General features: G+C 36.8%; 1 protein-coding gene across 4 annotated transcripts in view; it reads left to right on the forward strand.

Annotated features, from left to right (window-relative positions):
• Window positions 1-12,193, forward strand: part of GRIA2 (glutamate ionotropic receptor AMPA type subunit 2) — a 90,842-nt gene that overhangs the window by 44,109 nt on the left and 34,540 nt on the right. For all 4 annotated transcript variants that reach the window (XM_042050052.1, XM_042050050.1, XM_042050049.1 and 1 more), the window contains exons 4-6: window positions 1,214-1,410; window positions 5,579-5,632; window positions 7,940-8,101. In XM_042050052.1, the coding sequence (XP_041905986.1) occupies window positions 1,214-1,410; window positions 5,579-5,632; window positions 7,940-8,101 (413 nt within the window). The remainder of the gene's footprint in view (window positions 1-1,213; window positions 1,411-5,578; window positions 5,633-7,939; window positions 8,102-12,193) is intronic.

The following is a 12,193-nucleotide window of genomic DNA, read 5'->3' on the forward strand; positions in this document are numbered from 1 at the left end:
ATGGCATTACCATTTTTCACTGATGAAGCTGAATTGCTAAACACTGACCAAACTTAATTTAATATTATACTTACAAACTGGGAGACAAATTAATTCTTAGTGCTTTCCTTCTATGTTTGTGAGTATAACAACTATTATTTCTCATGAGAGTTATACCTGAAGCTCCCTTTACATACCAAGGCAGAATTTGTCTCAAAGAAATGACTCCCAATGTTTGGTGGTTTCAGGAGAGAAGAATGAGCAAAAGTGTCAATTTGCTTGTAAGAAAGTCTAATTTTTTTTTTCTTCCAATAATAGTATCTGGTAGCCTTAAAACTGCTCTCTAGAATAATGTAGAATTCTCTGGTAGGAATTGAAACATGGTAAGTCTCATTCTTGTACTGCTGGAAATAATTAAAATTGTACTTTTTGTATAGCAGGAATTCATTTCCAGCTGTAATTTTCATTTCTAGACTACATTATTTAATCCCTAAGAAGTAAAATCTGTCAAATTAAGCCTTCACTGGTTTTACAGTATATTGTAGGCAGTTGCATCTGTACAGACATTACAGCTTCCTATCAGAAACATGCCAAAAGTACAAGATGGAAGCAAACTTCTCAGCACTGCTTGTAGGTGTTAGCATTGAGCCTGCTTATCTATATGGAAAAATATATCTCAACACATCTTTTATAATCAGGGATATGACTGCAGGCAGCAGAAATAATAAATCCATTACCATCACTGGAGAACTTGGGAATTCTGCCAGACTTCAGTGAGGTCCAGGTTTAAATACAGTACTGCTCAATTGCAGGGAGCAAAAGCTCTTCAATGGCTTTTGTTTAAGCAGCTGATCCTTTTTTTAATGAGTGGCTGATCCTTCTGCTCTAATTGGATCGCTCCTCTCCTAGAAGATCTCTTTCCCACTATGTGGAATTCCAGCAGTGGATCAATGAAACCAGCAAAATCCAGTTCTGAAGAAGGTTGAGCCTAACCCAAAGGTTGTACTTAGAGGGCTTTACCTTGATGCCTTGCAGTGATGTAAATGGAAATTTCATGCAATAACAATTGATTGGGCCCACATATATCTTAGTTTCTGACTTCTACCTACGTGTGACAGGTCAAACAACTTGCAGGAGATCTTAAATAAGTAATCTCACAAATCACATTGTAGAAGCTTGTTAATTCCCGAAGCTTTGTCTGTCATATCTTCTGTTTTCTCCTGTGCTTCACTAGGCTTATCAACATTGCAAGCTGTGTTGGATTCTGCTGCTGAAAAGAAATGGCAAGTGACTGCTATCAATGTAGGAAATATTAACAATGAGAGGAAAGATGAAACTTACCGTTCACTGTTCCAAGATCTAGAGGTGAAAAAGGAAAGACGAGTGATTTTGGACTGTGAACGTGATAAAGTCAACGACATTGTCGATCAGGTTTGCTATGCTCCTTTCTTCACTGACAGCAGTTAGCAGTATTGTATAAGTAAATGTCATGAGTTCCTTTGTCTTGATGATATTTTTGTGATTATTGTGAATCATTTGGCAGTGACAAGTTTGTATTGAGGACCGCATATGTGCCAGGCAGAAAGTGAACATACAAATCCTATAATCCCTCCCTTTGCTCTGAGGCAAGATAATTCTATCTGGATGATCCTATATATCTTTCTATCCTGGTTATTTAAAATAAAAACAGTAATTTACAAAATACCTTGTTCAGACTGCTCCACAAGGTAAGTAGTATACTGTATTATACATAGTTGATACAGTATTATATGTGGCCCATTATAAATAGTTATGTCTAAGGATTAGTTCTTTTTACACCTAGAAGGTATTTTCTCCCTCTAGTGCTTTTTCTGAGAACCTTTTATGTCTTGGGAACACTGTATCACAGCTTCTCTTTCTGATCAATGCCCTTTGCAATTCATGTTTTGAAGCTCTTTGTCATTTCTACTTTCCTTGCTTATCTCTTCATTTTGCGTCACTCTTCAAGTGTGTTAACTAAAATTGGATGCTATTTTTCATAGCTAAGGCCTCCTGAGCTTTAAAAAGAGCAGCAAAATCTGTCTTCTCTCTACCCATGCAAATTATTTGCAAAAATGACTTTTTCTTAAAATTTTTTTTTTAGCAACATTATCATGGTGCTCTGATTCAAATTAGTGCATTACTTTGAAATCCACCACTTCAGTTCTAGTCTAGGAAGGTCTTACTGGCTCTGCATCTTACGACTTCTTTTCATGCAGGCAGAGCACAATGGAAAATTGTAAGGATAGTTCCCTGTTGGCTTGAGCTTCATTATGTGAGACTGTGCAGCATCAGTAGGGATGTATCATCAGAGTATGGATGTATTTGTTTGAAGGTTTCTTGAAGGGCTTGTTAGTTTGGCCCTCATTTTGAAGGTCATTACGTTTTGAAGAGGCTCAGACAATGAGCAGTGTCCTTAATGGAGTACATTGTGTTTGTGTGTTTTATTTGGAATTCATATCCACAAACTGTTTCTCTAATTTTCAAGATAAATTTGAATTTGATCCTGTTCTCAAGAGCATTTTATCTCTGAGAGTGTGATGTCCCTATCATCTGCAGCTTTTCAAAATCATATTTTCTGACTTAACAATGTCAAGAAATGTACAGTGTAGAGCAATGTTTGACATAAGTAGTCTTTATAGGTCCTCTAGTTCTGTGTGGCTTTTCAAATGGTTCTTTACTTACCTTACAGTGGCTTTCTGTCCCATCCATGTCTCCTGTGAGTTTCTAATGTTGTCCTACAGAACAGACACCTTATTAGACTCAAGATATGTCCCATCTGCTGTTTCCTGATTATCAGGCCAGAGAAAAGAAAGATACTGCTTTGACATATTTCGATCTTGACAAGACTATTTTTACCATTTATCTTACTGTCCTATACATTCTTTTTAAAATAAGTATGTCATATTCATTATAATCTCTGATACGAAAGTTTGGCAGACCGTGATTTTCTTCAGTTTCACCTTTTAACCACTTTTTAAAGACAAGAACCCTCTTTTACCCTTCAGATACCACTCATTTTTACAGTCTTTGTTTCATAATAGGCCTATATTTGTCTTTGTCTGTTTCTTATTTTGACTGCAGTTCTCGGATATTTTTCTTGCCCTAATTGCACTTTGATAGATTCTGCCTTTTTTAGATGCTTAGAGTTTCTCAGCTTATCCCCACAGACTTGTGCTACTCCTTAAGAATACAGAAGGCTAAGCTTTTGTTTCTGCTGTTTTAATTTGTAAGTCACTGAAGAATTCTAGGTAACTGAATCAGCCTCACAGGTCAGTTAATATAACTCTAGTTAGTTGTTCTCCTCGTAGTTTACTGCTACGCCCTCGAATATGTTCTCTTAAACTGTTCTCAGCTCTCCCATATGGGTTTAGTCTTGGAATTCTCTTCACAAGATAGCCTAGTTGTTTCTGGACTTTGGTCTCTTTTTCAAGCCCATTATCCTTACTCAGTAACTTCCCTTCCTTACATTTAAAGGTAAACCCACTTTCCATTTCTCAGGTAGCCTAAAAGAAAGTCTAACTAATTGATGCTATAATAATTTTCTCCATCTCTTAAACTGAAGTGCTGAGCAATGGATTTCTTAGCGTGGGAGTATCCTTTGAGTGTGTTCTTCTGATTTTCTTTTCTAGTAGCAGCATACTTTAGGTCTTGCTTTGCTACCAGATTTATTTTTTGAAAAATTATTTTAATTCCTGCCCTGAAAAAAAACCTTCAGAAATTTCCTTCATTTCAGGAGGATGCTTGAAGTAGACACATCATATCAGTATTCCTTTTTTTTTCCTGTGTTTTTTTACTGCAAGAAATGCAACAGGCTTTCTGTTAACCACATTTTCCTTGAATACCAAAGTATTATTTGCGTGCACATAAAGCAACAACTTCTTCACTTTTTCTTTGCTTTCTATTGTTCATCACATCTTTCATTTTAGTGCTTTGATTTATCCTGCAAATATTTTAAGCTGAGGTGACAGCCTCAAGTTCACCCAGTTGTACTTTGTAGCCCTTGGCTCTTTGTATAGCCACAAAATGTGTTTGCAAAGTTGCTTCATCATTCTTGTTTTTCGTCTTGTGTTATAGTTTCTCTTCCAGATTTCAACAATTCATATAAGTTGAAAAATATTTCAGTTCCCCAGCTCTCCTCAGGCTAGTTTGTACTCCTCCTCTCTGATCTGGCAGGTCTGTATCGCCATGCTCTTGATTATATAGCTTCTGCCTCTTCTCAGGCAGCTTCCTTTGCAGAATCTCATTTCACCTTGATAACACCCTTTGGGCAGCTGTGTAATTACTGCCACTACTTGTCCATCCCTGCTAGAGAAGGTCCTCTAAACTGCTGAGTAGCTTTTGTGTGCACAGCTCCTTCATCATGGCTTTCGGAACTCCCACTGAATTTTCTCAGTTTGAACTGGCAGCATCCTTAGTGTTCATAAGGACAAGTGGCAAGTTTCAGCAAGCTGGGTTAATGAAATACTACCCAGTGGCTCAGAGTTACTGAGCATTGATCCAAAGGCTTGCAGCTACTGGTTGTCATCTCAGACACCAATGATGAAGAAATATTTCATATTTCACAGAAGAGCTAATCTGTTTGGTCTAACTGAAATTTCTTTGGAAGCAGCAGCTGCATATAGTTCTTAAACCTCTTAATAAGTAGTTTTAAGTAGTCTGATCCAAGTAATTGCTTTAGGATACTTAAATTTGTGTATCATATATATATTGACCTCAAAAGAGGAACAATTTGATTACTTCTATGGCCTATGTAATGTGATCCCCCCTCAGTCTCAAACTCTAGTAATGTAAACTCAGTGTTAACACTGCTTTCAGTTATATTTCTGTAACTTCATTAAACCAAGTATGTGGAATGTTGTTCGCTAGTACCCTGATACAAGTTTCAGGATCCCTAGTCTGATTATTTTAGTTTTATGTTAAATGAGGAAATGAATGAGTCCTCCTCTCTTAAGTTGTTCTCATTGTTCAAAAGATGGAATAAACCTAGAGATTCCTCTTATCTTGCACATCCTTTTTCTGGAGAAGTGCTTAGGTTCAAAATGCAAACTTCTCCATGCAGACATAGTCTTAATTAAGCTTATTTGGGAGAAGAATCCATGCTACATGTGTGCCAGCAGAGACTGTTAAGAAACCACCAGCTGGCTTTGAGGGAGATTATGAGGAAGACTTAGGGCAATAAACAATTTGAACTTCGCAAGGCTTCCTCATAATTCATTAATGTCAGTGGGCAGAATGTAAGCAGGAGTCTGTGAGGCACAGTGTTTCTAATGTGTGATGCCTGCTTTCTCCTGGCTGGGTTGTGCCTTTAATACACAGCAGAGTAATTAGCATTCAGCTCCTCTGTCTGGAGGGACTCTCCCTCTTGGGACTTGGACTTCAACATGGCTAATTTCTACCAGCAGAAAGTATGTTCAGTGGTGCATTAGGTAAAATAAAGGATAAAGCATTGAATAAACTCAGTATTGTATACCATAAAGCTCTTAACTAGCTTTTACATCATACTGCATTTCGTACCTTTCAAGTCTTTGTAAACCAGGTCAACATTCTCTGTTATGGAGGTATTTCTTCTTTTTTACAGGTTATCACAATTGGTAAACATGTTAAAGGATACCACTATATCATTGCAAATCTGGTAAGCATTCTTAGTATTTAAAATATCTGTATAGCTCATTTGACTGTTTATGGAAGCACATCAACTAGTATCTTGTTTTAAATACATTCCAGAAAACAGAAAGTAGCTAGATGTCTTTATGCTTGCTAAATGAATGCACAAGTTGAGATTATATTTGTTTCTTTGGCTGAGTGTTTTCAGGGTTTAAATGCCTCTTATGATCAATGGGAATGAAGGTTGCTCAGCACCTTCAACAGAACTTCTCTTTTTTGATATACTTCAGAAAAAGAGGGAATGTAAAATTGAAAAATAACTTTGTGTCATAGGCTGATACATTCACACAGCAAGGTGATGATTTCTCTCTCAGAACTTGTAAACTACTTAAAAATCACAGTTCTCATTTTTCATTCTGCTAGACTAGTGAGTCTCAGATTTCCACATTTCATCCCTCAGATTGGCTGGGTAATCAGTCTGAATTCATGTTTTCTTGAACATAGGTGATCAGACAGTATAGTTAATAGTTAATAGTGTTCCCGTGAGGAAAGTTCAGAAAACTCACTAGATTCTGTCAAGGTAATTTTTCTGAAATTGTGTCTAAAGGTGAAGGGCCATTTTACTGACATTAAAGTCAACGCTTACTGAAGCTAGGGAAACTAATCCAGTTGGTTTTTTTGTAATAGACATAGCAAATTGTGCCAGCTTGCATCTCAGTTAACCTGTTCAAGAAAAGAGTTTTGGTGGTTGTATAGTGTGAGTGCCACCAGATCATTTTTTTCATCATTTATTCTTGAACTGTGAATAGTGTTTGATCTAAATTCCAGCAGGGCCCAGAGTGCCCCGATTTACACTGTCTTCCATAGTCCTTTGAGCAGCCTGAGGAAACAGAAGGACCATGGTGTGTCTCTGGCACTTCAGGCATAACCCCTGTTTCCTCCCAGCCTTTGATGAAAACAATTCTCCCTCCAGGCGGGCAGTGCTCTGAAGAGTCATGTGGGTGCCATGGAGCGAAGAAGCCTTGTGCTTTAAAGGCCTCTTTAAAAGCTGGACACTGGGGTTTCATTCTTATATCTTAATAACTCATTTCTGGATAAAGAAGTGTAGGTGCTGATATTCACAAAGCAGGCATAAAAATCTTACAAAATATGAAAAATTGTTTGTTAGACATCTGTGGTTTGCATTGCAAATGTTGGATAAACAGTATTTTGAGTCTTAAGGGCAGTTTTAGAAAATGTGCCCAGTGGATTTCATTATGTTAACTGGTTGCTATTTTAGCCATTGCTTTAAATTTGTAGCAGTAACTTCATAAGATCTAAAACTTACTGAATCTTGTGTTTAAAAGCTGTTTAATATCATATATAAAATGTATATGGTAGTGATTTTAAGAATGTGCTTATCTCTGTCAGAAAGAAAACTTACCTAGTATTTGAATCCTATTCCATCTTCGCTGAATCCCCTTGCTTTCTTTTTTTGGACTGTAATAATATTCTCCTCCAGTCTGATCTGTCAGTCAAGAAATTGATCTATTTTAAGAATAAAAAAATGCTGATTGATGGAGAGGAGGCTTAAGTATAAAATGAATATTCCTGTTTGACCATCAAGTTACATGATCACTGTAGAAGTGTCTGTGCTAGCAGGCAGCAACACATGAGCATCATTAATATGCAATAATTAAAGAGCATCTAGTATAGCAATTGTAGCGACTTATGATAATGTGGTCTGAAGTTGCTGCTTCTTTTTGTATTCACTCACAACATTCATTTATACTGAAGTGTCTGAGATCATTATTTCATGTAAATGCATTTGTATGGTTATTTGGGTGAAGTTAAATAACAGAACACAGATAAACACAACACAAGAGCTGTTTGTAAGAATGAGAAGTAGTTCTTTATGTCAGGCGGAGGAGGCAGTGGAGATGGTAAGTTCTTCCACATGCTTTAGAGTTCCTAACAAAAAGAGGATACAGCTGTGGCTGTAAATATTCCTGCCTAAAACTTGGTTGGCTGTTACTCATGGCCAGTGTTCCCTTTCTCACTTAAGTGGTCCTCTTGAAATTAAGAGGATGTTTAGGAAGTCACGATGGCATTGACAGGTCCACTCGGCCCTTGCTCTCTAGAAAGGTGCTTGTCTAGTGGGCAGCAAGAAGTGTTGCTGGCTGATGGAGCTGATGACTTAATCCTGGCAGCCCAGGACTCAAGTTGGATTGAGTTTAAGGAAAATGTTGGCTTACACTTCTGCAGTAGAGGTCATATGGTAACGCTTTCTTTATATACTATTGAGAGAACTGCCAAAACTATTGAAATAACAGACATATTTTTTTTCTGTGCTCAGGGATTTACTGATGGAGATTTGTCAAAAATTCAGTTTGGAGGAGCTAATGTCTCAGGATTTCAGATAGTTGACTATGATGATCCTCTGGTGTCAAAATTTATACAACGTTGGTCAACACTGGAGGAGAAAGAATATCCTGGTGCACACACTAGTACAATCAAGGTATGTCTCATGTTTGTTTTAACTGCACTAGAAGTAGAGGAAGTGAAGGGTTTGGAAGAGAAACGCAAGAGACAGAGAAAACCCCTTGAAAATCAACAGTGCCAAAATAATTTTATATTTCTCTGGGGTACTTTTAACATTCTCTGTCACAGGACTGATTGAACAAAGATGCTACACTCTTAAAAATGTTTTAAGACAATTTTTTCTTGTGTCACTGTAAATCTCTGCTTGACAGCTTGTTAGGTAATTGGTTTAGATATGATGATAGATTAAGTATCTACTGACTATTTTTGATTTTTCTCTTTCTCTATGTTTTGAAATGTTTCTCTTGCTCTGTAGTTTGAAATGTTTAAAGACAAATGTTAATCATGCTTCTGGGGAGCACAGATTTAGCACTTTTTTGATGTAACATAATATCCCAAAGAAATGGTAAGACAGTTCCTTTGAGACAGATGCCTAAGTCCTACAAAGACATACAAAATTAAATGCTATGCCTGACATACTGAATTATGGTCTGATTTCAGGCCTGTGTGACACACAAAGTGACACTGGGCCAGTGGTTAAGGCTTTTTGCCTCAGTTTTACCTCTGGGTAAGACTAGGATAATAGTGCCTTCTTACTTTCTCTAACCATCATAAGGATCAGTTAGTGGCTGCAAGATATGGAAAAGAATAATTCAATTTTAATGCTTGATAAATTTTAAGTAATACAATCAGAAATTTTAATAAGAACACATTATTAAATTGCTCTAAAAGACAAAAAAATAAGTTGCAAATGTTCTAGCCATAACTTTTTTTGTGCTATAGTTGAATATGAAGCATGTTCTTAATTTATAATGAAATAAATAAAAATTTTCAGCATGGAAGGAAGAACCGATTTTTTAAATGCCTGGTAGAAAAGTCCTTTAAAACACACAACCTTAATTTTAATTAAAAAATAAATATTATAGGTTCCTTTTTTATGAGGCCAAGTTTGGTGGTATCTTAGTCAAAGTAGTTTTTTTCTGTGGTTATTTTTGTAGTTAAAATCTTTATGATAAAAGTAGTGAATTTCTTACTTGATGTTTGACAAAGTAAACTGGAGTCTGTGTCAGGTCTTTAGGTACATTTATATTACGGATGTGTAGTATATGCTAGCTGTACTGCTCTCATTTAAGAAAAAGGGGAGGGATGTGGCTGTGGGGGATTAATAGAATCCTTTTGTCTCTCTGATTCTTGAGTTCCCAAATCTACCTACATATTCACATTGCAGAATCATAATCTGGAAATAACAATAATAGGGAAATACATGAAACACATGACTAAAGAACTCAAACTGAAACCAAGATGCAGTTTCTATCATTGATGGAAAAATAAATGGGTGAGGCACAGTAATAAGGTCCCTGGTGTCACTTAGACTAGGGGGAAGTTGCATGTGTGTTAGATAACATGAAGTGATTGCAATGTTGTATGAAAGCACTAAAATCTTTAACTCTGTCACAGGTGTTCCCTTTATTTCTTCCATGATAAGTCCTTTCAAGTCTAGTAGAAAGAGTTGAAGGAGAGTATCTTTTGAAGTTGCAGTATCTTTTGCTTTTGAGGTTTGTTTTGTTATAAAAAAAGGATAGGAAAAGTAAAGTAATTGAAACACTTATTTTCCTGAATTTCACTAATTTAGAACACTTTTTAAATTCAATTTAAAAGGCTAACTTCTCTCCCTTTTTATATTGTTTGCTGAAAGTGTGTATAGGACTGCACTGATACTTACGCAAGAAATTGAGACCTCTGTTAGATTATCAGATAATTTATAAATGCTAGAGGTAATGATGGTGAGGAAAGTGTGGATGTATATTGCAATATTTGGTGACATTGATTGTATCAGTTACTGTATTTCTTTGTGTAGCTTTCTATCTCTTGCCCTTATACACTTAGTACTTGTCATTTTTGCTTGTCATTTCATGAAAGGTCAGAGATATGTCACGTATCATTCCCATCCTTGAGGGAGCTAGAGGCAGGGCAGAATCATAGAAATCATAGAAATGGGGCGAGAAAGGTCTTTGAGCAGTCAGTCACACGGTCTGTCCTCCTTGCCTGAAGGCAGAATCAGATAAACTTGTAGAGTTCTTTTGGGTAGTGATTTCACTACTTCTCCAAGCATCTATTTCAGTGCTTAAATGATCTTATTTTTGCTTTTGTCTAACCTTAATCAGCCTTTATATCACCTAATCCATTACTCCTTTATATGTTTCTAATGGCTGTGAGGGAGTTCTGCTTTTTCATTGTTCTTCTCTATTTGAAAATGGCTGCCATCTTTCCTGCCTTGCTTTCCTCCCTGCAAAACTAAATAACCCCTTTTCCTTTGAATTTTCTGGTCTCAGATCCTGGTTGTCATTTTGCTCTGGAGCCTTTCTATTTGGTGCCTCTTCGAAATGCCAGGCTGGCTACTGCACCACATCTGAGTGCTATGCTGAGGAAATGGAAAGAATGGCCTCATGTGTCTCAGAGACAGTACTCATTTCAGGGGTTTCTTTTGTATTAGTTTCTTTTTTCTGTTTCTCTCCTCACCACCATGACACTATTGAGATATATTTGTCATGGGATACATGTTAACATCCAAATCTTTTTCTGCATTGCTCTCTCATGCTGCTGCCAATTTAGACAGATTCATACCATATCTGTCTACTTCATCATTACTTTTAAGTACAGGATTTTTTCATTGACTCCTGCTGAATTGCTTTCCCTTACCTGTCCTGCCTGAGCATTTCATTCTGTCTTATATTGTTACTCTAGCTCTTCTTGGAATACTGTATAAACATCTAAGTTACTGAGCAGGTTAATGCACTGGTCTCCCACTTGTCCCTTAAGTGATCTTACAAATAAATTTTCTCCACTTTTGATTTTGAAGTAGTTGTCCAAACTGCCAGTGCTGATAAATGAACTTTTGCTCCCAGTCCCATGGAATCTAGGAAACTCTCTCTGGAGATTCTGTATGAAGCAGATAGGAAGGCTAACAAAAGCCCTGCATCATCAGTATAGAAATGAGAGGTGGTTACATGCCCCTAACAGGTAATATTATCCCTGGGATTGCAAATGTTCTATCATTGCAGACAAAAACATTGCAACTGTGTTGTATTATCTTCCTTTTGTAATCCAAAAGTAAGTGTACATTCATTCCACATCACAAAATTCAAGTCAGTGGAATATGACTGAGCTGATAAGACATATCACAGCATCCAACTACAGTCCTGAAAATAGAGAAAGATACCCCTTCTAAGAAAAAGTGCATTTCAAAGGGACATGCTCTTCAAGAAAGAATAGCAGTGCTAAAAGCCTCTTCCACAGATGCCCAGAAGAGGACCTGGATCAAACTGCTTTAAAAATGTATCTTTACAATTTATAAAATATTAATTATCAAAAATTGAAGTCTTAGGACATAGATGACAAAAGACACTGATCTCATTTCTTACTGCACTGTTACCTGTACTGATAAAACCACAAGATTTAAAGATTAAGCAGCATGCTTTAAACAAGTGCTTTGCAGCCTTTTTGCAGAAGATTTTTGCATCTTTCAAGATTAGCACTGATACCTGCTTTAATCCAGATTAAATTTAAAACATGTCTGTTGTAACCAGGGTGTTTTCAGTCTATGCATGCAGTTCTAGAAGACCTAATGTGTAGATGTTGAAACATACAGTTGAACATCCTGGCTAAGTTTTTGTCAAGTAGCAGAAAGAAAAATGCATGTTTAATTTTGTAAAGGCTTAATAATAACAAGTTGAAATTTTCTTTTGATCCAGTATTACGTATTTACAAATATGGTGGACTTTCTTAGCCTTAGTGTTGTGCCAGACTGTTATGTTTAAGGCAAGCTTCTTGATCTTGTGGAAGGACACTGAAGGACAACACGTCCATTCACATCCAGCTGCTCCAATTTGCTGATCTGATTAACCTATTCTCTTGGGGGGCAGCCTTTGGTCTATTTGCTGGAATAAGCTCAATCCGTATCTCTTGAAGGCTAGTGAGACATAAGTTGTATTGCCTTTATGTGGCAGGGTTTTGGGAGAAGGGGACTACAGGGGTGGCTTTTGTGAGAAGCTTCTGGAAGCCTCCCCCA

Source organism: Corvus kubaryi, unplaced genomic scaffold (genome assembly GCF_017639235.1).
Source record: "Corvus kubaryi isolate FWS band 111438036 unplaced genomic scaffold, C.kubaryi_AGA036_p1.0 71, whole genome shotgun sequence".
NCBI lineage: Eukaryota > Metazoa > Chordata > Aves > Passeriformes > Corvidae > Corvus > Corvus kubaryi.